General features: G+C 34.9%; 1 protein-coding gene across 2 annotated transcripts in view; it reads left to right on the top strand.

Annotated features, from left to right (window-relative positions):
* Positions 1-27,030, top strand: part of Gbs-70E (Glycogen binding subunit 70E) — a 142,913-nt gene that overhangs the window by 80,113 nt on the left and 35,770 nt on the right. The window contains exons 1-2 of one of the 2 annotated variants that reach the window (XM_067757274.1): positions 18,296-18,609; positions 25,267-25,660. In XM_067757274.1, the coding sequence (XP_067613375.1) occupies positions 25,584-25,660 (77 nt within the window). In that variant the 5' untranslated portion in view covers positions 18,296-18,609; positions 25,267-25,583. Of the gene's footprint in view, positions 1-18,295; positions 18,610-25,266; positions 25,661-27,030 lie in introns of those variants that run through there. The other variant, XM_067757275.1, reaches the window with a different exon arrangement.

Raw genomic sequence — 27,030 nt, 5'->3', positions numbered from 1 at the left:
AGACACAAATAGATTTATCGGAAAAGCTAAAAATACGACAACGCAGTGATTTACATAGGCCACCGGTAGGAGTTGACTTGAAGCGACAAGACTATGCATTGTGTGATCAGGCAATGTAAAAGCGCTTTTAATGAAAAGAATAACAAAAATAATTAATCAAATTACTAAATTTTTTGCACATATTCATATAAATTGATGGGTCGTCCCTTCTAAACCTGAGTTACAATAATAGTGGAAGATGGGCACTTTCGATTTTTTAATAGCATTTTTTTTTTCGAGTAGGAAAAGATTTGTAAAAAAATAGTCTGGATATTGAGGGCCGTTATCACCATCTTCAGTCAGGTTAGATTTAACCTAGAGAATAGCAACACAAGGTGTCCAAACTCCGGTTTAATAGATAATTGTGAGTATTTTGTAGAACAAATCGCAAGAATCTATTGGGAATACAGGAAAACCAACCAAATTCTCCAGCTAGCATGATAAGTGTCCTACTGAAGATGTGGAAACGGCTCCAAATCAAATCTTTTTATAGCTATATGTGCTGTAACTAATTTTGGGAATTCCGCTTATTCCAAACCTGCTAACGTTCGAATTGCTAAACTGTTGAATAAATAACTCCAATATTCAATAATGCAAAATGGTCTTATTAGACTACTTTGAGAGTACTTCACAATAACACTTATACTTCACAACCAATAGCTTGCTTAAATCAAATCTGATTCGTCATGCCTCAGCTTGCACTGCTTTTATACTCTCGGATTCCTCATTCACCCATTTCTCCTAAGGTCTAATAATTTCGCGAAATTCATGCTTGGTTACCAGGTACGATTTTTTTGAATATCTCGATCCTTGCGCCACCTAGCGGCGATTTTTTCATAGGTCTCCTTCTATTCATGTATGTATTATGTGTTCCAAATATGAAAAAATCGGACCACAAATACGATTTTTTGAAATATTTCGAACCATGCGCCACCTGTCGGAGTTTTTTTCTAATTATTGCATTGCCATCGGGTTCTGAACTATATTCCAAGTTTCAAGCTTGTAGCTTATCGGAAAGTTACTTAAATTTCAATTACAATATTCGTGCCAGCCAGCCAATCAGCCAACCAGCCAGCCTGTCAAGTCAAGCTAAATAAAACCGTGTAAAAACAATTTAGTGCATAAAGGTATAATTTACACGTTTTCATAACTTTCATGAAAATTAAATAATATATTAAATTTGTCACGAATCTCAAAATGGTAAGTAATTAAAGTAAAAAAGACAGACACACCAATATTTATTGGCTGACATCTGGTCTGATTTAGCCATGTCCGTCTATCCGTCTTCTGTTTGAACGCAAACGAGCCCCTCAATTTTTGAGATATCTTGATGAAATTTGATGAGTGGGTATATTTGGTTTCTGATTCGACATTTGTCGGGATTGGCCCGATCGGACCCCTATAGCATATATCCGCCATACAACCGATTTTTCAGAAAATAGATTTTTTATCATATCTTCCTCAGTTTATGAGATGTTAACTTCAAATTTTACCAGATTCTTTCGTATACGCCATGTATTTTTGTCTCAAAAACCCGTAGAAGTTGGTCGTATATATGGGTGATTCTCCACGAGCTCACAGTTTTGTGTCTTCGAAATTTGAAATATATTAAAGCATTTTCTATGAATTAAATTATGTAACTGAGTTAAAATTATAATTATTTGGAGCTTTTCGGCCGATAAAATAAAGACAAAACACAAGGTTTCTCTTTTCCTCCTACGCGTTTCGATTAAATTTTTTCATCTTCATCAGGGAGAATTCAATTTATAACATTGATAAATAAACAAAACTTTACATTTAATTTACTGCCTCCATTCATGTTTCCTGCTTCGTCCATTGGCTGATAATGCTGAGTTAAAATTATGTTTATTTTAAAGTTTCATGTTGAATTTTATTGACTGGTCATAATCTGCAATATTAAATGTTGTTTTAGAGACAACATTTCTATTTTCGCTTTGTAATTTGATTTTGAAAAGTGTTCATGGGTTTTTGAGTAAAAAATGTTATTCAAATCGTTAGATTGGTACTGCTTTATTGCACATTGGTTTGTGACATGTGAGTGTGAATTTTGATCAGCAAGTGTCCCCGCATATTTCCATGTTAATGTTTGCAGTCTCAAAATAACTAATATCCTTTTTAAACACTGAAGAACTGGAAAAACGGTACGTATCAAAAAATCCCGTCACAACCGTGGCGCTTGTATATTTGTAGTTTTAAGTTAAGTACCGTCTGTTGTACCATTTTTCTTTAAAGCTTGCTGACATAACATTAACATTTTACGAAAAATCTTGGGAGTCATACTAGCTTTTTTTAATGGACAATTTATTGTCAAAATGTCACAACCGTGGCAGGTTTCAGTGTCAAGAACAGAAATTAATAGCTGTAGCTCGTCCACTTTGGGAATGGTTTTTAGGTATAAAAACTCATAGAAAAATGTTTGAAAATATTTGAAAATCGAATATTTTTTTCGCAAAATTTTTGGTTAGTAAAACAGAGAGCTCGCGGAGAATCGCCCATATAGTACATATCCCATACAACCTATTGCTCGGAGAAAATATCCATGGTCGTAACATGAGAACAAGATACGTGAAACTTCGTGTGAGGATTACCGGTCTTTTATTTATTTGATATATATCGAAAATATCGCTATTGTACATACTTACATCTGTTCTCTATATATTACATATCTTATACAGCCGATTCTTCAGATATTACGAATGAGATTAGATTACAGCTCAAGCTCTATTCATGAAAGGTATAAAGTCTTCGGCACAACCGAAGATAGTCCCGTCCTTACTTGTTTTGTTTTAATTATATACCGGAAGGCGGATGCCTGTTTTCGTTACTAATTGTATGACATATGCAACTATTCGTTGCAGTAAGTAAAATAAAGTAAAATAAACCCTTTAAGATTCGATACAATAATAAGCCCACCCCGATCCGGGCCTATTATTTATGCTCACTTAGTCTACATCTAATAACCCACTTCATTTGGTGCTATTTGAAGTTTTTTTCGATTTTTTTTTTTTTTTTTTTTTTTTTTGTGAGTGTCACTTAAGTTACAGCTGCTTTTGTGACTACAGTCTGTTGTCTTAGCATCATTTGTAGGTATTTGTTGGCTCTTTGTTGAAGTCGATTGGGGCCGTTTTGCCTTTTCGTTGAATTTGTTGAATTTATTGTTTTTGAACCCACATATTTATTTAATAGGAAAACTGGCTCAATTTCCGTATTAACTATGTTTACAAAAAAAAACTGTCTTCAGCCAATGCATTTCGTTCCACATAATCCAGAAAAAATGTTGTTAACTCTTTTTCATAGCTGTTTGGAATTCATATTTATGTAACAGATTGCTTCCTACGGCTCAATCAGCTTACTTATTCAGACGTCTACATTTTTATACTCAGTTGAGAAGAGCTCACAGAGTATATTAACTTTGATTGGATAACGGTTGGTTGTACAGGTATAAAGGAATAGAGATAGATATAGACTTCCATATATCAAAATCATCAGTATCGAAAAAAAATTCGATTGAGCCATGTCCGTCCCTCCGTCCGTCCGTCTGTCCGTTAACACGATAACTTGAGTAAATTTTGAGGTATCTTGATGAAACTTGGTACGTAGGTTCCTGGGCACTCATCTCAGATTGCTATTTAAAATGAACGATATCGGACAATAACCACGCCCACTTTTTCGACATTTTGGACAATGGGCGTGGCACCGCCCACTTTTGAAAGAAGGTAATTTAAAAGTTTGCAAGCTGTAATTTGGCAGTCGTTGAAGATATCATGATAAAATTTGGTAGGAACGTTACTCCTATTACTATATACATAAATAAAAAAATAAATGTAAGGCGCGATAACCTCTGAAGAGATCTAAGGCCGAGCTTCTCTTCCAATTTGCGTCGTGCTCCTATTGATTTTCCCTACAAATCGGCCGGACGGGACCTACATGTTTTATGCCGACTCCGAACGGCATCTGCAAGGCAGATGAGTTTTTACTGAGAGCTTTTTATGGCAGAAATACACCCGGAGCGCCTGCCAAACACTGCCGAGGCGCGACCCCGCTTAGAAAAATTTTCTTCTAATTGAAAAACCTTATTTCTAAAATTTTGATGTTGCCCGGGGTGTGAACCCAGGGCGTACGGTGTGGTAGGCGAAGCACGCTACCATCACACCACGGTGGTCGCCCTATATATATGCTTAATAAAAATTAGCAAAATCGGAGAACGAACACGCCCACTTTTAAAAAAAAAATTTTTTAAAGTCAAATTTTAACAAAAAATTTAATATCTTTACAGTACATTATGTCAACATTCAACTCCAGTAATGATATGGTGCAACAAAATACAAAAATAAAAGAAAATTTCAAAATGGGCGTGGCTCCGCCCTTTTTCATTTAATTTGTCTAGAATACTTTTAATGCCATAAGTCGAACAAAAATGTACCAATCCTTGTGAAATTTGGTGGGGGCTTCGATTCTGGGACGATAACTATTTTCTGTGAAAAACGGCGAAATCGGTTGAAGCCACGCCCAGTTTTTATACACAGTTGACCGTCTGTCCTTCCGCTCGGCCGTTAACACGATAAATTGAGCAAAAATCGATATATCTTTACTAAACTCAGTCCACGTACTTATCTGAACTTACTTTGTATTGGTATAAAAAATGGCCGAAATCCGACTATGTCCACGCTCACTTTTTCGATATCGAAAATTACGAAAAATTAAAGAAAGAAATGCCATAATTCTATACCAAATACGAAAAAACGGATGAAACGTGGTAATTGGATTGGTTTATTGACGCAAAATTTAACTTAGAAAAAAACTTTGTAAAATGGGTGTGACACCTACCATATTAAGTAGAAGAAAATGAAAAAGTTCTGCAGGGTGAAATCAAAAGCCCTTGGAATCTTCGCAGGAATAATGTCCGTGCTATTACATATATAAATAAATTAGCGGTACGCGACAGATGATGTTCTGGGCCACCCTGGTCCACATTTTGGTCGATAACTCGAAAACGCCTTCACATATACAACTAAGGGCCACTCCCTTTTAAAACCCTCATTAATACCTTTAATTTGATACCCACATCGTACAAACGCATTCTAGAGTCAACCCTGGTCAACCTTTATAACGATATCTCGAAAAGGCTTCCACCTATAGATCTAAGGGCCACTCCCTTTTAAAATACTCATTAACACCTTTCATTTGATACCCATATCGTAGAAACAAGTTCTAGAGTCACCCCTGGTCCACCTTTATGGTGATATCTCGAAAAGGCGTCCACCTATAGATCTAAGGCCCACTCCCTTTTAAAATACTCATTAACACCTTTCGTTTGATACCCATATCGTAGAAACAAGTTCTAGAGTCACCCCTGGTCCACCTTTATGGCGATATCTCGAAAAGGCGTCCACCTATAGATCTAAGGCCCACTCCCTTTTAAAATACTCATTAACACCTTTCGTTTGATACCCATATCGTAGAAACAAGTTCTAGAGTCACCCCTGGTCCACCTTTATGGTGATATCTCGAAAAGGCGTCCACCTATAGATCTAAGGCCCACTCCCTTTTAAAATACTCATTAACACCTTTCATTTGATACCCATATCGTAGAAACAAATTCTAGAGTCACCCCTGGTCCACCTTTATGGTGATATCTCGAAAAGGCGTCCACCTATAGATCTAAGGCCCACTCCCTTTTAAAATACTCATTAACACCTTTCGTTTGATACCCATATCATAGAAACAAGTTCTAGAGTCATCCCTGGTCCACCTTTATGGCGATATCTCGAAAAGGCGTCCACCTATAGATCTAAGGCCCACTCCCTTTTAAAATACTCATTAACACCTTTCGTTTGATACCCATATCGTAGAAACAAGTTCTAGAGTCACCCCTGGTCCACCTTTATGGTGATATCTCGAAAAGGCGTCCACCTATAGATCTAAGGCCCACTCCCTTTAAAAATACTCATTAACACCTTTCATTTGATACCCATATCGTAGAAACAAATTCTAGAGTCACCCCTGGTCCACCTTTATGGTGATATCTCGAAAAGGCGTCCACCTATAGATCTAAGGTCCACTCCCTTTTAAAATACTCATTAACACCTTTCGTTTGATACCCATATCGTAGAAACAAATTCTAGAGTCACCCCTGGTCCACCTTTATGGCGATATCTCGAAAAGGCGTCCACCAATAGAACTAAGGCCCACTCCCTTGTAAAATACTCATTAACACCTTTCGTTTGATACCCATATCGTAGAAACAAATTCTAGAGTCACCCCTGGTCCACCTTTATGGCGATATCTCGAAAAGGCGTCCACCAATAGAACTAAGGCACACTCCCTTGTAAAATACTCATTAACACCTTTCGTTTGATACCCATATCGTAGAAACAAATTCTAGAGTCACCCCTGGTCCACCTTTATGGCGATATCTCGAAAAGGCGTCCACCTATAGATCTAAGGCCCACTCCCTTTTAAAATACTCATTAACACCTTTCGTTTGATACCCATATCGTAGAAACAAGTTCTAGAGTCACCCCTGGTCCACCTTTATGGTGATATCTCGAAAAGGCGTCCACCTATAGATCTAAGGCCCACTCCCTTTTAAAATACTCATTAACACCTTTCATTTGATACCCATATCGTAGAAACAAATTCTAGAGTCACCCCTGGTCCACCTTTATGGTGATATCTCGAAAAGGCGTCCACCTATAGATCTAAGGCCCACTCCCTTTTAAAATACTCATTAACACCTTTCGTTTGATACCCATATCGTAGAAACAAGTTCTAGAGTCACCCCTGGTCCACCTTTATGGCGATATCTCGAAAAGGCGTCCACCTATAGATCTAAGGTCCACTCCCTTTTAAAATACTCATTAACACCTTTCGTTTGATACCCATATCGTAGAAACAAATTCTAGAGTCACCCCTGGTCTACCTTTATGGCGATATCTCGAAAAGGCGTCCACCAATAGAACTAAGGCCCACTCCCTTGTAAAATACTCATTAACACCTTTCGTTTGATACCCATATCGTAGAAACAAATTCTAGAGTCACCCCTGGTCCACCTTTATGGCGATATCTCGAAAAGGCGTCCACCAATAGAACTAAGGCCCACTCCCTTTTAAAATACTCATTAACACCTTTCATTTGATACCCATATCATAGAAACAAATTCTAGAGTCAGCCCTGGTACACCTTTATGGCGATATCTCGAAAAGGCTTCCACCTATAGATCTAAGGCCCACTCCCTTGTAAAATACTCATTAACACATTTCATTTGATACCCATATTGTACAAACGCATTCTAGAGTCAGCCCTGGTCCACCTTTATGGCGATATCCTTAAATGGCTTCCACCTATAGAACTATGGCCCACTCCCTCTCACTCCCCCTGTCACACAAACACATTCCAGGGTTACCCTAGTTTCATTTTCCTACATGGTGATTTTCCCTTATTTTGTCTCCATAGCTCTCAACTGAGTATTTGATGTTCGGTTACACCCGGACTTAGCCTTCCTTACTTGTTGTGTATAAAATATTTTTCTCAGGTGCACATGTTTTTAAAGGCATAGATAAATTTATGGTACTGAGGTTTCTAGCGTTTACACGAACTGAATCAATGCAATGTAGTATTTGTTTTTAGCGTCCAGAATTAAGTAGAATTGAGAAAAAACAACAAAAAAAGAAGACAAATTAAAATTAAACAAATGCAAGGCGCGATAACGTTCGAAGACATTTTAGGCCGAGTTTCTCTTCCGATTTGCGTCGTACTTCTCTAACTTTTCCTACAAATTGGCGGGGTGGGAGCTACATTTTTACGCCGACTCGGATGAGTTTTCACTGACAAGCTGTTCATGGCAGAAATACACTCAACTGTTTGCCAAATCAGTGCCGAGGGGCGACCCTACTTAAAAAATCTTTTTCCTTGTTGAAAAACTTGTTTCTAAATTTGTGATGCTGCTTTGCCCGGGACTTGAACCCATGATCTTCGATGTGGTAGGCGGAGCACGCTACCACCACACTCCGTGGGCTGCCATATTTTGTGTATTGAATTTCTCGGATGAAAAGGGACAGCCTTTTAATTATGATTTGTTGGTAACAAAACAAATTTAAATTAAGGTGCAAATCATGTATAACCCCGCACTACCTCCGAACTAGAGCATAACTCTAGAAAAAAGAAACGGTACTAGTTCTAATACCATCACCTCGCCGCCACTGACAATTTTAACATTTGATGTCCTACGAAATGACAATTGCCTTCCTTTGTAGATCACAGCGCGCCATATAATTAGCCCCTTAAACATTTAAAGACATAATTTACACACATAAAGAAAACACGCACATCCATGCAGTTCTAATGAGTTCGTTGACTTTTGAAAAATATACACTGAATTGGCAAACGTTCAGCAGACATCTTCTTAAAAAAAAATACAGCATTTACGTGTATTTTTAATTAAACTGTTTTATTTAGCTTGACTTGACAGGCCGGGCGGCACGAATTTTGTAATTAAAACTTAAGTAACTTCCCGATAATCTACAAGCTTCAAACTTGGAATATAGTTTAGAATCCAATGACAATGCAATAATAAGAAAAAAACTCCGTTAGGTGGCGCATGGATCGGAATATTTCAAAAAATCGTATTTGTGGTCTGATTTGGCTCATATTTGGAACACATAATACATACAGAAATAGAAAGCGGCATGTGAAATAATTGCCGCTAGGTGGCGCAGGCATCGAGATATTAGACAAAATCGTATTTGTCGTCCGATTTGGCTCAATTTTGGAACAAATATTACATATAGTCCGGTAGAAGTGACATCAAAATACTTTAGAATTCGAGGAGTTAGATTGTAACAAATTGTAAGGAAAGAGCCCTCGTAATAATGAGTCACTAAATGATATAAATAGAATGAGAAATAATAGGCAATTAAATAAAGACTAAAAACTTAAAAAAAAAAATTTTTTTAAAAAGTTTAGTTAAACGGTTTTATTGAAAACAACACTTACAAGAAGTAAAAATAATACTAAAAGCTAGAAAATAATTAGGTAGGTCCTAGGTACTAGTCATCACACTCCTCATCAATCTAGGGCGTTGATCAGATAATTAAATAAAGGCGTTGGGCGCGTAAAATTTCTAAAAATGTGAGGCGTAGCATAACCTGATTAAGGTTCAGTTGGTCTTACTTATGACTATCAATAGAATTTTGACGCGTCCAACGCTTTTATTTAATTATCTGATCAACGCTCTAGATTGATGAGGAGTGTGATGACTAGTACTTAGGACATACCTAATTATTTTCTAGCTTTTAGTATTATTACTACTTAACGTAAGTATTGTTTTAAATAAAACCGTTTAACTTAATTTTTTTTTAATTATTTTATTATCTTGGGTCTGTTTCTATCTCAGATGACAGAACAAGCCTTTGAAATATATATGTAGTTAAAAATGTTGGATTGCGGCGAGGAACTCTTTTTACGGTTACAAGAGTCAAGCATATATACATATATTGAATAAACCATGAATCCATTAGGCTAGATTTTGACCCACTTTATAGATAGATATACGTATCAAAGGCCTTTGACGATATAATTATTTGGCACACTTATGGGGCCAGTTTAAGGAAGAGGTAAACCAGTTTTTCCATTCAATTTATGTTGATAAGCGATGGCGAAGCTTTAGGGATGTGAGTTGGAGGTCTACAGCGCTGAAATTGTAACTGATCCTTTAAAGTCTGGCGTCAGCTATCGCGAAAACCGAATAGATGAGTTGACTAGTTACCTAACGGCAAAAATAGCCTACGCGGTTCAGTAAAGGGAGGCTAGCCTACTACATTTCACAACAGAAATCTATGCAATATAAGAGCGGTAGATAATGCCCGCCAAGCGGTTCATTATCGAGGCTAATCTATATTATGTCGGCGTGTCAATCTGGGAGCCAATATGAAAGCTTTATAGACGTGTATATCCAGGAATGAGGAACGCGATGTTAATGAGCTAGACTTCGCAGTAATCTGGTGGACAAAGCAATGTTATGTTAGGATGGGATCCTGGACATAAAGGGCGCCAAATTAATGAAAAGGCGAACTACTTTGATAAACAGGGTGCTGTATCTGCATTTTAAGGTCCAGACACACTCTGTGGCCTCACAAAAGCACACAAAATGCAAGCTATGACTAGCTCGCAAGCAAAACAGTTTACTCAAAAACAGACAAAATTGTTTCTACTCCCAGCAAAAAAAGTATCCAACAATTTGGGTAATGAAGACATATGAACTATCGCTAGGTACCCTACGTAGCACTGTAATCAATAATATCAGACTAGTATGTCACGTCTATCCGCTACACAATACTTTCACTTTTGTGAGCTAAACGAAGCTGGTTCTATCATCATCATTCATCATTAATTGATGCTGTCTAACCGATTTTTGCCATTTTTTAACAAGTCACCCCAACTATCCCTGTTTCGCCATACCCAACGCCAATCGGATGCACCAAGGGAGGTCAAGTTTTCCTCCACCTGCCTGTTACAACTTAGTGAAGGTTTCCCCTTCCTCTGCCTTAGAAAGTTGGTGTCGATTGGAGTTTTTTCTTGGTCGGAGCGTCTTCATCCATTAGCATAACATGGCATAGCCAGCGAACCGTTTAGTATCTTCATCCAATCGCATAACATGACCTAGCTAGCGAAGCTTTTGAGTTATTCGCTGCACTATCTTCATATTTTCGTTAAACTCACACTGCTCATCATTGTAACTGCTTCCTTAGAACACTTTTTGAGCCACATATCTTCTCCCGACACTATCTATGATACCGAGCTATATATCAGCACAGGTCTTATGAGAGAGCCTGATTTTTTTTTTTTTCAATTGCCTACTCACTCTAAGTAGTACTTTTTGGTAAGAATAATTCTTCGTTTGGTTTCTAAGCTGACAATGTTTTCGTTATGAATGCTGGTTTCCAGATAGGCGAAGTCCCCAACAGACTTCAACAGTGACATGGCTGCCAACGCCCAAATACGCCAATTCTTTCTTGTATGACAGCAAATAGTTTGTCTTATCCTTATCCTTATAGCAACACCCAATCTTTTGCCTCTTTATTTAATCCTTTCCATAATCCTTTTCGGATCAGTTATCAGCACATTAAACAATGATAATTCACAAATGAAGTGATTACAACTATTTATATTTAATCAGTGTTTTTTTATTTTTAAACATACCTACTAATATTTAAGTTTAGTGGAGGGGCGTTCACTCATTTAAAATGCATGAAATTGTCTCTTGCCGCAAGGAAATCGAATATCTTTGTGACTTAAATGCTCTTATATGAGTACATTTGTATGTGCCTAGCAAACTGACAGGTAGTTTTACAGATAAATTCCTATGTACACATTTGCATTAAGTGAAAGATAACGAAAACTATACGGTAAAAAATCAAAGCCGTGGAGGTAGGGATAACAGAAAAGGAAAAAACAATTAAGGCTTTAAAAACTCAGAGAAAACTACAACAACAAAGACCACTATAATCACGAGTAGTACCTGCGTACGTATTATTCATGGCGGAACGACACAAGGTGGCAGCATGGAACATCTGATTATAAACTTTTTGCAGTACAATTTTGACATTTGTCCATCGAATTTACAAAAACAAAGTACATGGGATTTTTATTTATGTTTGTAGGTATGTCACCATGCTTCCACCTTGTATAATTCTGCCATGGTATTATTGGTGTTTGGTAGAGAACTTGATTTTTATGTTTCTGAGCAATTTACTCAACGACCGGTGTATGACTATCGAGTAAGAAGCGCCTGTTGCTGCTTGGAGGAAATATCTCAGAGTAAAAAAACACTCAAAACTTGTAAAGAGAATGCAAAGATTCTTTTTATACTCAGTTGAGCAGAGCTCACGGAGTATATTAACTTTGATTGGATAACGGTTGGTTGTACAGATATAAATGAATTGAGATAGATATAGATCAAAATCATCAGTATCGAAACAAAATTTGATTGAGCCCATGTCCGTCCGTCCGTCCGCCCGTTAACACGATAACTTGAGTAAATTTCGAGGTATCTTGATGAAATTTGGTATGTAGGTTCCTGGGTACTCATCTCAGATCGCTATTTAAAATGAACGATATCGGACTATAACCACGTCCACTTTTTCGATATCGAAAATTTCGAAAAATCGGAAAAGTGCGATAATTCATTACCAAAGACGGATAAAGCGATGAAACTTGGTAGCTGAGTTGAACTTATGACGCAGAATAGAAAATTAGTAAAATTTTGGTCAATGGGCGTTGCACCGCCCACTTTTAAAAGAAGGTAATTTAGAAGTTTTGCAAGCTGTAATTTGGCAGTCGTAGAAGATATAATGATGAAATTTGGCAGGAACGTTACTCCTATTACTATATGTATGCTTAACAAAAATTTGCAAAATCGGAGAACGACCACGCCCACTTTAAAAAAAATTTTTTTAAAGTCAAATTAAAAAAAAAAAATTATATCTTTACAGTATATAAGTAAATTATGTCAACATTCAACTCCAGTAATGATATGGTGCAACAAAATACAAAAATAAAAGAAAATTTCAAAATGGGCGTGGCTCCGCCCTTTTTCATTTAATTTGTATAGAATACTTTTAATGCCATAAGTCGAACAAAAATTTACCAATCCTTGTGAAATTTGGTAGAGGCTTAGATTCTAGCACCATAACTGTTTTCTGTGAAAAAGAGCGAAATCGGTTGCAGCCACGCCCAGTTTTTATACACAGTCGACCGTCTGTCCTTCCACTCGGCCGTTAACACGATAACTTGAGCAAAACGATATATCTTTACTAAACTCAGCTCACGTAATTATATGAACTCACTTTGTATTGGTATAAAAAATGGTCGAAATCCGACTATGATCACGCCCACTTTTTCGATATCGAAAATTACGAAAAATTAAAAAAATGCCATAATTCTACACCAAATACGAAAAAAGGGATGAAACATGGTAATTGAATTGGTTTATTGACGCAAAATATAACTTTATAAAAAAAAATGGGTAAAATGGGTGTGACACCTACCATATTAAGTAGAAGAAAATGAAAAATTTCTGCAGGGCAAAAGCCCTTGGAATCTTGGCAGGAATACTGTTCGTGGTATTAATATATAAATAAATTAGAGGTACCCGACGTACCCTGGTCCATATTTTGGCGAATATCTCAAAAACGCCTTCACATATACAACTACCACCACTCCCTTTTAGAACCCTCATTAATACCTTTAATTTGATACCCATATCTTACAAACGCATTCTAGAGTCACCCCTGGTCCACCTTTATGGCGTTATCTCGAAAAGGCGTCCACCTATAGAACTAAGGCCCACGCCCTTTTAAAATACTCATTAACACTTTTCATTTGATACCCATATCGTACAAACAAATTCTAGAGTCAGCCCTGGTCCACCTTTATGGTGATATCCCTAAATGGCGTCCACCTATAGAACTATGGCCCACTCCCTTCTAAAATACTATTTAATACCTTCCATTTGATACCCATGTCATACAAGCACATTCCAGAGTTACCCTAGGTTCATTTTCCTACATGGTGATTTTCGCTTATTTTGTCTCCATAGCTCTCAACTGAGTATGTAATGTTCGGTTACACCCGAACTTAGCCTTCCTTACTTGTTATACATGCGAGTACTACACATCGATATTTTTATCTCATGTAAAATATAAAAATAGCAACAATGCAAATACATACTTACATCTGTGTAAACTATCAATGCTCACCAAAAGGCTATAATCATTGCAGCTCATAAATTACTGCAGCAAGACTTGATAACACTGCAAGCAACAAACACTACAACAATAGCCGGCAAGTCATACGACAACAACTTTTACAAATTTTATATGCATATGTGTTTGTGCATATATATATATATATGTACTTTAGTATGTTTGCTCGATATCAGCTTCAAAGTTAACAGGTATTAAGTACAGAGTTACCAACAGATCATGTCAAACGTAAGTCATGTTAAAAACATTTTTTTAAGGAATAGAATATGATTTTGATAAAGATTCCGAGGAAGCCAGCGCTAAGCTCGTTACATAAATTAAACGAAAGTCTCTCGACGAAAAATCTGTAGTGACTCAATCTATATTCTTTGAAAATGTGTAATTTTATATTTGGGTGTCGTATATTCAGTGAGCACGCCATTGTAAAATGTCTTCATGCAAATCATTTTGATATTTAAACTTTCGTAAATTAATGAAGTAATACAAACATAAGCGCGGTCCCCAGATTACAAAAAAAAGGGGGTTTTTTATTTTTCTCTCGTAAGCTAAACTTGAAAACTTTTTGTTTGAAAACATGTATTTTCCTATTTTCTTATCCACTTTCTGGTTAAAAGTGCTTCCGAGATAAGTGTTGCAACCATAAATTTACTGAAGCTTGGAAGAATTTCTTGGACCTTGGTTTCAATTGATGTAGGCAGGACACATCTCGAACGAAATTTTGTGAAGAAAATGAATAATAATAGAGGAATATACATATTTTTTTACATAAAAAACGTAAACATTGGCTTATAAGTGTAAACAAATTGCTTAGCGCTTTCTTGTGATCTGGATATTGCGCTTTATCAGGACTATTAAAAATAAAATAATAAATGTACAAAGTTTATTTCTTAATTCTTTTGATTTTGTTCGATTTAAAACAGGGGTATGTACTAAGATTTTTATCGTTCCGCTAGCCCGAGGTAGTCAGAAAAAGCGTAAACCGTTCTTTCAACGGTTTTGAAGACCGTTGGGCGCCACTTTGAAGAAATAATTGTTTGTTTACAGACTATTTTTGAATTTCTTATTATATCCACTTAAATGTTTGGAAGGCTAAGGACAACCATTACAGCAGCCGGGTGTGAATTTTTGAATTACATAGAGATGTATTAACATATCGCACCATAAATTCACAATACTCACAAACCATATCACACAATGTTTATATTGAGTGCTTCTGTATAGCTCAAGAGTTTCAAAATATTTAAAAAGACAGGCTGGCGATTGGTCTACAGTCGAAGGTTTTTATTTCTGCAAAAAACATATGTCTTTCATTTGATGACAGTTTTGTCAATCGCTTTTCATTGAGAAAATGATAGAATTTTTTTGTATATCTTTTGGAATTTGTAAGTTTAGGTGTAATTTTCATTCCATTATCGTTCTATTGTTATGGCGTATTCCACTGAAAATATTTACATCCTAGCATCCTTGTTTAAAAAAAAGTTCACAGGGAGCTGTAGAATGCCTATAGTCTGACTGCATGAATTCTGATCTGGCCTTTTCAAAGTAATTATTGTTAGTTTCTTATTTTCTTCAATGTCAAAATACGCTATATGACGCAATACCTACATACTAATATTTCTGATATTTGCCAATCAAAACATATTATTTTCTTTTACATTGGATTTTGAAAACCCGAAATCTCAACTGCCTTGATGAATATAGAACATAAAAGAGTTTAAACCACAGACTACGCATCCGTTCAACAGATGCTTCATTTTCTGAATACTTCGTACAACTTGAAATAGTTCTTCATTTTTGAAGGTCAAACAAATCATTTCTTTTTGTATAATTTCCTTTTATGTATGTATTTACCTTCAGCTATCTGGCAATCCTCACGTTTGTCACGTACACCAAAAGGAAATTAAAAACAGAGCGAATTGATAATGCACTCACCATCACTTTGGGCACGATCGGAGCACAAAACATGATTGTAGTCAAACTCTCAACCAATTGAGACAAGTACAGTGCAAGAAGGTGCATAATTACACAAGGAAAATACTGAATTAATTTGCTCAAGATGCACTTGAAAATAGCTCAATTGTATGGAAGAGTCGATTAATGAAGCAAATGCATTAGGTTGAATACTGTTGATATAAATTGATAAGGCCAAAGAGTAAAGGGCCAACTAATGGTGACTTATAACCGTATAACCATAACCAGATAAAACAGATGATCGAACCTACCTTATGGAAATCAATGTAATCGATTAATGGTGCCATACCATAACGCTAACGTCATAACCATACCATAGTCAACCCATTGGGTTTTGGTTTCGCGCCACACATAGGTAGATTTTCAAGTTTTAGGCGGCCAAAAATATTTTATTGCTATATCTTCTTAAAACTGTTTAATAAATGAAAAATTAGAATAATTTGTGTAATTAATCGGTTATATTAAAAAAATAGATATTACACTGTGTAACACTAAAAAAAAGCTGCGCAGTGACACTATATTTCTTGTTGTATAGCAAGAAGTGTAACAACTTAGTTCTGTCTTTATCTGGAGTAAATTTTAAATTGTTTTATGAAAAGTTGTAATAATTTGTGTAACTAATCGGCTATATTAAAGTAGATATTACACTGTGTAACACTAAGATTACCTGCGCAGTGATCTATTTTTCATGTTGTACAGCAACAAGGGTGTATCAAACCCTCTATCTAACCCCCTATCTGCAAGTATCTGCGGCTAAATTTAATGCAGTGGGCAAGCTAATTGGGCCAAGTACCATGTTCAAAACTAATTTTCACTTGAACGGACTTGGAAACATAACAAAACTGGTTTTGAACACCAAATATAAAAAAAAAAATTTTTAACATCCTAAATAAAATAGGTTCTTTATCAATTTATATTTTTTAAAAATCACAAACACCTTTAATAATGCTGGTATTTACCTGAAATATCAGAATCTATCGCAATTTTAAAACTTAAAATATTCACGTTAAAACATGCGATTTCACATAGGTTAAAAAGAAAACCATAACACGCGTTTCAGAAATAGCTAAATTCCGATTACTTGACAGCTAACGTCAGGTATGTGATGGATGGGAAGGGGTAGAATTATTGTTCCCCTGTCTATTCTTCAGCTGTGGGAGTGCTTTTTTTTGTAATTGTTGCAACTTTCAGAAATTCAATTATGGCCGCCTAAATGTCTAAAATCTACCTATGTGCGCCATATCCATAACCTCAAAATATTTGAGTTGGTGAATTTAATAACTTTTTGTAGATTTTATTCTTTATTTTGGATACGTTATTACTAAGAGACTTATTTGTTGTGGAATATGTTAGTAATTTTTTGCGTTTTCTTCATTTTTATGAAATTTTCAGCATTTTTAGGTTATGGCACCATTAATCGATCACATTGGAAATGGTTATGGATATGGGTATGGTTACGACTATGGCGTTAAGGTTAAGGAAGTTTAATTAGCATTAAACAATAAGTTAATGAAACTGAAGTAGAACACAAATATTAATATTAAATTCAGTTAAATTAACAGGTGGCAGGAGCTATTAAGAAGAAAGTGGAGTTCGGTTTTACCCCAATTTAGTTTCCACTAATTGTTAATATTAAGAACATCTTCAAAAACGATTTCGCAAAATTTTGGCATTTCGAAAAGCTTTTAAAATGCATTATTATTTCCAGATCTTTCAATTTTGGGAAATTTTTTGCGTAGGGAATTTTGTAGTCTAATTTTAGCAATAATTTTTGAAATTTTCTTCTCGTAGTTTGCTTCAGATTTTCCATCACATAAAGAATTTGATTTTACACAATTTGTGGGAATAAAATTTAAAAGAAGGTTCGTGAAAAAACTGTTTAAAAATTGGTTTGAATCAAATAAAAAATATTTCAAACTTGCACTTTTTAAGACTATAATGAATTGAGCCAGAAAACTGTATACTCAAAAAGTATCTTAAAATTCGTAAGAAAAATTTGGAAATATTCTTGAAGATTTTGAAAAAGTTCTAGAGTTTTTCCCAATGATTTCGAAAATGTTTTTGAAATTAATTTACATGATTTTTGTCACACAGTTCAGAATATTTTTTTAATTAACGAAAATAAATTTACAAATCAAAAAAAGCTAAAATTATTTTGTTTTCCTCATTTTTTATCTAAACCAAAACACTGTACACAAGTGATAAGCAGCAATTACTGCCTATTCTCGTACTCATGCAAATGTATTGTCGCGTAAAGCGCTCGTAAAATATTTTTGATCGTGGCTCGCAACCTCATCAACCTACCTGCCCGGCGTTTCGGTTGCTTGCAGACTACTCGTTTCCCTCCTTACCAACCAGCTGTTCGCTATACAGCAGGGAGCAGGCGCTGGGTGATACTGATTGCGAGTGAGTTTTGTGCTAAATGAGCGCAGCAAACAAGAGTCATCTATATACATACTAGAAATAGAAAAATCGAGTAAATGCTTGACACTGCGCGTAAGTTTGTGCGAATTGTTGGTCGATTGCGATCTTCAGTCGATCGAGTCGGTTTTTGGTGTTTGGGTTAGTTTTGTTGGTAAGTCACCAATAAAATAGCTGAACATTCGCATTTTTCACACCGCAGTCAACGTACAAGCTGGTGAAGAAAACGCGCACGGTTGAAAAATAGTTCGAAAAAGATTTGCATATAAAAATTCGTGCAATAAAAGGATCGGCAACGATCACAATAAATACCAAAACAAATAATAAAATTACACACAAAAATATTTAGCAGCTCAATATAAAGAAAGCACAACAAAAAGTTTAAATAAATACGGTACGTGGGAATATGTTTATAGGCGGTTTATTTAGCATATAAGTATGCAAGTTTCTGTGAAAACTTTTCTATTTTCAAGCTGAACGGCGAAAATTTTAGTTTGTGGTCTAAACAAAAAACAACATTTAAAAAAAAAATTAAATAATTTATGTTGAATAGCGTGTACAAATTGTTTTAATGACTTTTCGTTTATGCTGTTTCGTACACGATGGCTCAGCGTGATCGCCAAAAGCCCCCTCACTGCGCTAACTAAAATTTTTGACCGGCTTCTTTCACAAGTTTATAAGCAGCAAAAAATGAAATAAAATTGTTTGTCCTTGTATTAGCCATATATGAGTTATTTAATAAATTTATTTTGGGACTATATTAATAATTAATGAGTTTCACTTTTCTGCGCGGCTGACAATAGAAAAGGCGAAAAGAACTTTTGAGCTTTATATATACATATGTATATATATACATATATATATGTGCGAATTGTTATTGTAAATAGGCATTGTCTGTTTGCACATGTACTTACGTATGTTGAAAAAGGTACAAAGAGTGGATGCAAATGACAAAAACAAAGTTTAAAGGGTTAATTTCAACGAATATGTATAAAGCGAACAGTGAAAAAGCATTGAACGTGAAAGTGATCGCTAAATAAAAAAATTAAAAAAATTGTATGGGTTTAATAAATAGTAAAAACAATAATAACGCCAAAGAGGAACCATATATTTACTGAAAGCACTGAAGCCAAATTAAAAAAAATTTTTTTTAAATGAATTTCAAATTTTCATAAATCTACAAAAATTGCCTATCAACGCCCTCTAGTGACTAAATTATTAATAAAAAGCTTAGATTATCACACACCCATTTATTAAGATAACGATAAGTTCACTGACTTATAGATAAAAGATAATGTCAAACCTTCAACAACAATGCCATGTAAATACAACAAATGAGTTTACCCGTAGTGACAATTATTCGGAAAATATTTACTACAAATACTACGCTGAAATGAAATCAAACAATTTCAACGAAAAAAAAAGCAATGAAAAAATTGCAAACATTTAAACTGATAAATAGCCTCCGCGCGACTACAGGCAGCACTTGTTTCGACGTCACATTAGACGCCGTCTGAGGCCATTATCAGCCGAAACAGCTGAGCGGGTAAAACATTTTATCACAACTAACAAACAAAGCCGTATTTGAGCTAATATGAAACAGATGACGAATGCTGTTGTTTGATCAGATATGTTTAGTTATTATAAGCAGTAAATCGTGACAAAGTTGTGACGCGTGAAGCAACTCTAGGGCTTATCGTAGTCGGGAAAACTACTTTTGAATACATTAGGCCGCATTTCCATTGAATTTTTTGCCATATTTTCGACTTTGACAGAAAAACACGTGATAAGTAAAATATTTTTGTTTCACTTTACGTTCCATCAACAGCCAAACCACATACCGAACCCATATGTCAGAGGGAAATAGAGAGCAGAGCGTTTTTTTATAAATACAGTAACACACCTACTTTTTCGATATCGAAAATTTTGAAAAAAATTAGACAGTTACCAAGGTACGCAAGTCACATATTTAATACAATTTTGCGAAATGGGCGTGGCACCGCCTACATTTAAAAGAACTTGTGCAAGCCTCAAATCAAATTTCATTGAAGATAAATAAATAAATAAATCAAGGACGGAAAATAATACTTTTTTTTTTCGGGTCAAAAAATTGTCCTAGGTGAAAATGTTTGAGTTCTCAGGTATCCCTATTGCAATATCATGTCGAATCATGCATCCTTTTTATTTTTCGAAGTTTTACCATAAAAGTCCATATATAAAACTAAAATCTCTATTGTTATTTTTTGATTCCGACAGAACTAGTTAAACTCGGACATTAAAATTTTGTTAATTCGGACAAGCCGTTTCTTTGTTATCAAGCCGGACTTTAATTTTGGCCTTAAAAAATAAAAGGCCTGATTTAACTTTTATTTACGGACTTTTATTTTTAAATGTCCGAGTTTAACTAGTTCTACCGGACTCAGGTAATAAAAATCCGAAAATAATTTGTATCTTGATCCAAATATATTAAAAGTCCAAAATTAATAATTTTGCAAGAAATTATATTATAAAAGGAATAACAGTTTCCGCCCCTGAAATAAATACTTGATGCAACTTGCGTCGTGCTCCTTTTAATTTTTTTTTTTTCTACAAATTGGCAGGATGACACTTAGGTTCCATATTTTATGCTGACCCCAAACACATTTTCACTGAAAAGCTTTTCTTGAGAGAAATACACTTGCAGTGTTTGGCAAAACACCACCGAGGGATGACCCCGATTAGATTTTTTTTTTTTTTGTTTTGAAATATAACACTTTTCTAAATTTTTGATGTTGCTTTGCCCGAAACTTGCACCGAGATCAGCGACCGCCATTGAAGATAGCATGTTAAAATTCAGCAGAAATATTGGTCTTGCTAAGCTACGAACTTAGTGTAAATGAACAATTTGTTAAAGACCGCGCCCACTTTTTAAAACAAATTTTGTTGCAAGGACCGCTACGTAAGAAAACTTCCAATACATTTCACAAGTAACGCCAAAAGTATAACAAAGACTTATTTATCATAAACAAATTTAGTATAAACGTTACTTTTATGATAATAAGAGTTTTTTTGTGAAAATTTATTAAATCGGTTGTGCGCCACGCCTACATTTTTAAGACCTGCTGAAGAATTTTAAAAGCTAAGTCTGTGTAACAAGAAACACTTAATTTGTAGAACTATTTCATACATAGTTGGAGCAATACTCAAAAAAATACATGAAAATATGTATTGCTGAGTTGAAGGTTTTGTAGACACCTTTCCTTTGAGTTAGAGTTTTTAGTATTGTATGGCCGTTTCGTTAACAATTTGAGCAGGGTACGATCCGTGATCGAAACTCATTTTTTAAATCACAATAGCTCTGAAATAATGGATCGGATTAATAGCATATGCGAACTAGCGACATATAGTGAGCGTTAGATCCGTAACGTATTTTAATTTTTAGAAATAGTTTGATAGTTGAATAGTTATCGCTAGATTGAAAATGGTTTTCAGTCACTGATCGTAACACGTAATACGGGCCCCGATCGGACATATTCAAAAGCTTGCCACTACTTTTGTATGAAACATCAAATAATATTTTATTTTGCTATAATTATTGATTGACATTAACGCTAACACTATCAATAAAACTAAAGTTTTTTTCGAAACCACGGCTGGAAATTCCCTGAGGAAGCAAAAGTAGGCGTGGCTATCTGCCGGTAATTTTCTCCCATTTTTTGGAAGTTCCTCCATAATCCAAATTTTACCATTTTTATATTATATACACTTTTTGGATATCTAACAGCGGTAGCACTTTCTCAAATAACTTTTTTAAGCTTCATGGCTCCGACGAGAAAGTACTCTAGCTTTTTTGTTTTATAGAGTGGGTTAGTCTATTATACACTTAGACAGACCTTATATCTGGTGATATTGGCTATTATATTGGAAACTTAGATCTAAAATGCATTCAACTCAAAAAATCGCAATGTTCAAGAAAAGCAAAATTTATTTTTGAAAAAGTCTTCTCGCTGATAAGAGGTATTTAATAAATCGAATATATAACTCGTTAGGTACTGAATCGGAAAGCGCTGAGTACTCATAACTTCAAAATATCTGATTTTTGAGTTAGATCCCTATTGATCTAGGTGTGTGATATATGCTTAACTATGTAATTTAAGGATTTCACAAAGTCTTTATTCGATGAGTGTTATTATCAAATTAAGCTTACAGATGGATAGGTACTGAATTAAGGAACGCGGTGGTACGTATGGGTTCATAATTCTAAAGCTTGAAGCTTGAGATCAAAATATACGAAACGTTAAGTATACATTTGTACATACAAGTATGTAGGAAAAATGTGTAGTTTACAGCATATTTGAACATTCACGTAATGGCTTGAATTGGAATCACTCCGATTGTCGATTACTTCAATGAAATTTAAAATAAAGCCTGACAAATGAGCTAACAAATTAGCATCGCATAAACATTAAATAATCATAAAGTGCAATATTAAATTGCACAGAAATAACGTTGAGAATACTGGCAAAAAAAGATTGTTTGGAGGTTTAATGATATCTATGGCTATAAAATGATTCGTTCGACGAAATTTGTTTTCATAAGTGTTTACAAATGTACAAAATTTTATGATTATAGCAATCAACTGCAACTATCATTCAATGAAGAATCCAATATTTCAGTTCGTGAGATATTCGGATGTTTATTGACATTCAAAACACATATTTGTATGGCCGTTAATTACATTATCATTATTATTATAAGGTTTCGATATACTGCGACCTTTATTTACATCTGTTGTGATTGACCTTTTCGCTTATTACATTATGTGGACGTTTTTAATGTATAATGTATTTAAATACATATTCAGTATTTTTACTCCATATCACGAAGGGCTTAAGAGCCACGGCACATAGATGGGGAAGTATCTGCCTTGCCAAAGCCACGCAATCGCAGACAATGTGCACCGGCGTTTCATACTCCAGCTAAAAGTTGTGTATCGGATAGCTTAAACTTACTGAGGTGATGTCGTAGACTAAAGTGTACTATGTAGTACACAATGAGAGTTCGCAGGTCTGCTCTGCTTAGAATAATGAGTTTGGCTGATACTCGCGTTCCTGGAAGTATAAAAAATTTGGCGTGCCTTTGCCCTAAGCATTCAGTCCAGTGTCGCCTGAACTTCATTGTTATTCATTTACTTATGTTTGGCATTTATGTCCCCGTTGTCCGGGAAACCGTCCTAACAAAACCTGGTATTTGACTCCCAGGTAAATAAGGACTTCAAAGCATTGTGTAAGACTACAAGGTACGTAAGGCGGGCTGCCTGAAGTAATTAGGATAATCTTCGAGTATAATACTGTTTTCACACAGCAACTTAATGATCTCATTTCACCTTCTAATGAAATCGTAAATTTTTTGCTTTCACACAGAAGTAGTTGCTCGATTAGTATGAAGGATGAAATGTCAAGCGACTAAAATGACAATGCTATATGACAGACAATGACATTTACTTTGACAAATGACATTTTTAAGCACTGAACACACCACCTGAACGCGGCCAACAGAGTTGCATTGGGCTTTTGATTTCATTAGGCATTCGATTAGTCACTAATGATATAATTATAGATTCGAATTTTGCAGGGAAGATTGAGCTCAATAAGCGCCTTAATGTAGAAAACTGCCTTTATTATTCAATAAGCCGTGTGTGTGAAAATTGTATAAGATTCTACGTTGATATACTCTACCGCAAACTTCTATTGCATGGATTTCTGCTTGAAAAATAGTGGGGTAGCATCAAATTGGTATCGATTTCTCAACTGTAGTCATGTCAGTGACGTTTGAATAATATTTAAATCCAACGAAGCAGGGTTGGCTCACATTACGCTCTGGATAAACAATTGAGAAAAAAGTAAAAATAAGCACTCAAAAGAAAGCTCTCCATGACAAAGTAAACAAGATATTTATAATAAAACCTCAGCTGCATGGAAACAAAAGTAAAATTCGCCAATCAAGCCAATTAACTGCACGTCTACTCAAAACATAACAAAAACAAAATATAATGCGGCATTGGCACGTTACGTCAATTACACTCGACGAAACGAAATACTACACAGCAACTATAATCATATTGTTTACATTGCAAAAAAAATTTGTTTATTTTTACACTCAATTAAGTGTAAATGCTCGCAAGCAAAACTAAAAAAAAAAGTATTTGTTTACATTTGTCATGAATTTTTTGCTTTTTACCGCCACTTTTAGCATTTTTCGCTCATAATTAAGCGCATTCCTACCCTGCAAAGAATGTGATTGGTCTAGGATGAATCCGGGATGAGTCGCAAAGGAGTATGCGACCAATGCCAGTTTTGATCTCTTTGTATGAGTTGAACTGTTCCCTTTTGTTTGAGCATGTCCTATGAAGAGACTAGTTGTACCCATTTATACCCGAAAGGGATCGATAGGACCAGTCCTCTTTGTACCCGTATGGGAACATAAGCAGACTAGTCTCTTTTCGGTTCTATAAGCACTCAAATAGGCGCGTTTTTCATGACAAAAACACAATCGAAGCGTTTGCCAAGCCACAAAATCTATTTGAGCGGGCGGAACAACTTTTATAAATGGATTAAAAAATAGTCTCCGAAAATTTAACCCTAACTCCGGCTTAGTCGTTAAGTCCTAGTAATTTAGGTTCGGTATAGGGCTCCGGATTTTTCTTAAATAATTCGATTCAATCACACGTAAACTTTTTTATTTTACTTCGTTGCTGTTTTTTTAATATTTCTTAAAGTGGGCTACATAGACAGCAAACTGACTAATCCCAACTGTACCCGCAAGGGACTATAGGGGATCAATTATGCCCAAAAGTAGACAAAAGAGTTCAATTGGAGACCAATCTCTTTAGGGATTAATTCCACGATTTTTTGCAGGGTAGTAATAAGTAAACTATTTATACTAAACCCTTATCAACACTGAAAATGAGTTACATTTTTCACATAATAAAAACATATTATTTTTAAAATTATGTATAACATATCAGATCATTTCAAGAGCTCATGATTTTTCTTATTTTTTTTTTCTACAGCATAAACACACACAACATTATCAGCAAACAAGCAAACCAAGCATCAATAGAGTACACAAACAATTTCCAAAAACGATAATAGCAACTGCTGGTTAATCTGCTAGAAACCTGCACTATAACTACAGCTGATTGACCAACAACAACAATATCACTAACCGTTCGAGCGTAGAGAAAGCAAAAATATTTCAACGTCGTTGGCGTTAAAAATCAACATTTTTCCGCTTATCATATCAGTGAACGGCGGCAAACAACAATTACAACAACTTGTTATAAAATCAATAAGACTACAAACGATAATTAAAACAGCAGCCATCAAAATGATTTCACATAGTCCACCAATCTTTAGCCATAGTCCACCAGTCAGTTTCCTATCGGACTACATGAACAATCATCGGTGAGTTAATGAACGTTGTGTGTAACGCTTAAAACAAAACACAAAAATATTTTAAAAAGTTGTAAAAAATATATTGTTGTTATAACAGGATTTTCAGTCCTTAATTGAGTGAAAGTGTTTGTGAGAGATAAAATCAATTTTTTTTATTGTTGAAATATTTTTTTTAGTTTATTTAGCCTAGTTGTTGTTTAAATTTGGAGCGTTAAATAACAAGTAACATTCGCATGCAAAGTGTACGTTAACGGTACTTTTTATTGGGCCTAAACAAAAGTGCAGGTACATCATAAAAGAGTTTAGTTGATATAACAGTAAAAGTGTTCGCGAACATGAAGTTCAAAATTTCCAAAGACATATTTAAACATTATCTAAACAAAATCTACCAAACATTTTGTTTTTATATGTGGCTGAGTGAAATATCACCTTATCGTGGATACCGGCTCGAAGCCGCCGTATCCGAGAACTCGCCCGAAGAAGAACGTATCACAGAATTTTATTTAAAAACGGCATATCACAGTGTTCGTTTAAAATTCTAATAAAGTTTCAAATTTCTTTGTTTTGTAAATTTCAAAAATCTCTGAAAAGATGTCGCAGTTTGAATTCCCATTCGGATTTTTAAATCACACGAAATTGCTCATAATTATTTCAGAGAATGCCCGATGACAAATTAAAAAGCGATCTGAGAATATCCACTGGGTGGGTCCATTTTTATCCAAAAAATTGCATAAATGGAAAACTCTCTACGGACTGTTCTGCTCAAGGCGCTATTTTTAAATTGAAGTTTAGTTGCCATTTCTTCTAGTTCTAGATCATAAATTATTTATCATTTTTCGTCTATGAGTTTTTTTTTTTGTTTTTTTTTTTTTTTTGTATTTTAAGAACTTGTTTAGCTTCAATCACTGCCGCAGTATTGCCAAAAAGCGAAAATGCATGAATATCGCCTAAGATATTTGTCTGATTGAAGAACTTTATATGTCGAGATTTAAGGACGAAGGAAGGCATTTAATGGAGTTAAAAAACTTTTTCGTAGTTCTATATAAAAACTGAAGATTTTTTGAGTAGTACGAAAATGGCTTTATCATGTTCTTTGTAAATGGATAACTTCGCGAAATCTCAGACCCAATACATTTTTATTATTCTTAGCTAATTCTGTTGTCATTTTCACGTAATAAATAATAAACAAATTAACGGTTAACAATTATTTTATGTAAATGCTGTATTCTGAATGCATATGATTTTAAAAATTTTGATGAAACGCGGCAGTTCTAAGAGTTTTTCCATTTCGAGTAAAATTTTGCACAGCTTATTTTCAGACCAAAACTTAATTATATTCCGCACGGCAAAAGTAACTTTTTTCAACGGATAGCTGATGT

This window comes from Eurosta solidaginis, chromosome 5 (genome assembly GCF_040869045.1).
Source record: "Eurosta solidaginis isolate ZX-2024a chromosome 5, ASM4086904v1, whole genome shotgun sequence".
NCBI lineage: Eukaryota > Metazoa > Arthropoda > Insecta > Diptera > Tephritidae > Eurosta > Eurosta solidaginis.
Note: the sequence above shows the minus strand (reverse complement) of the source record. Positions and strands in the feature narration are given on the sequence as shown.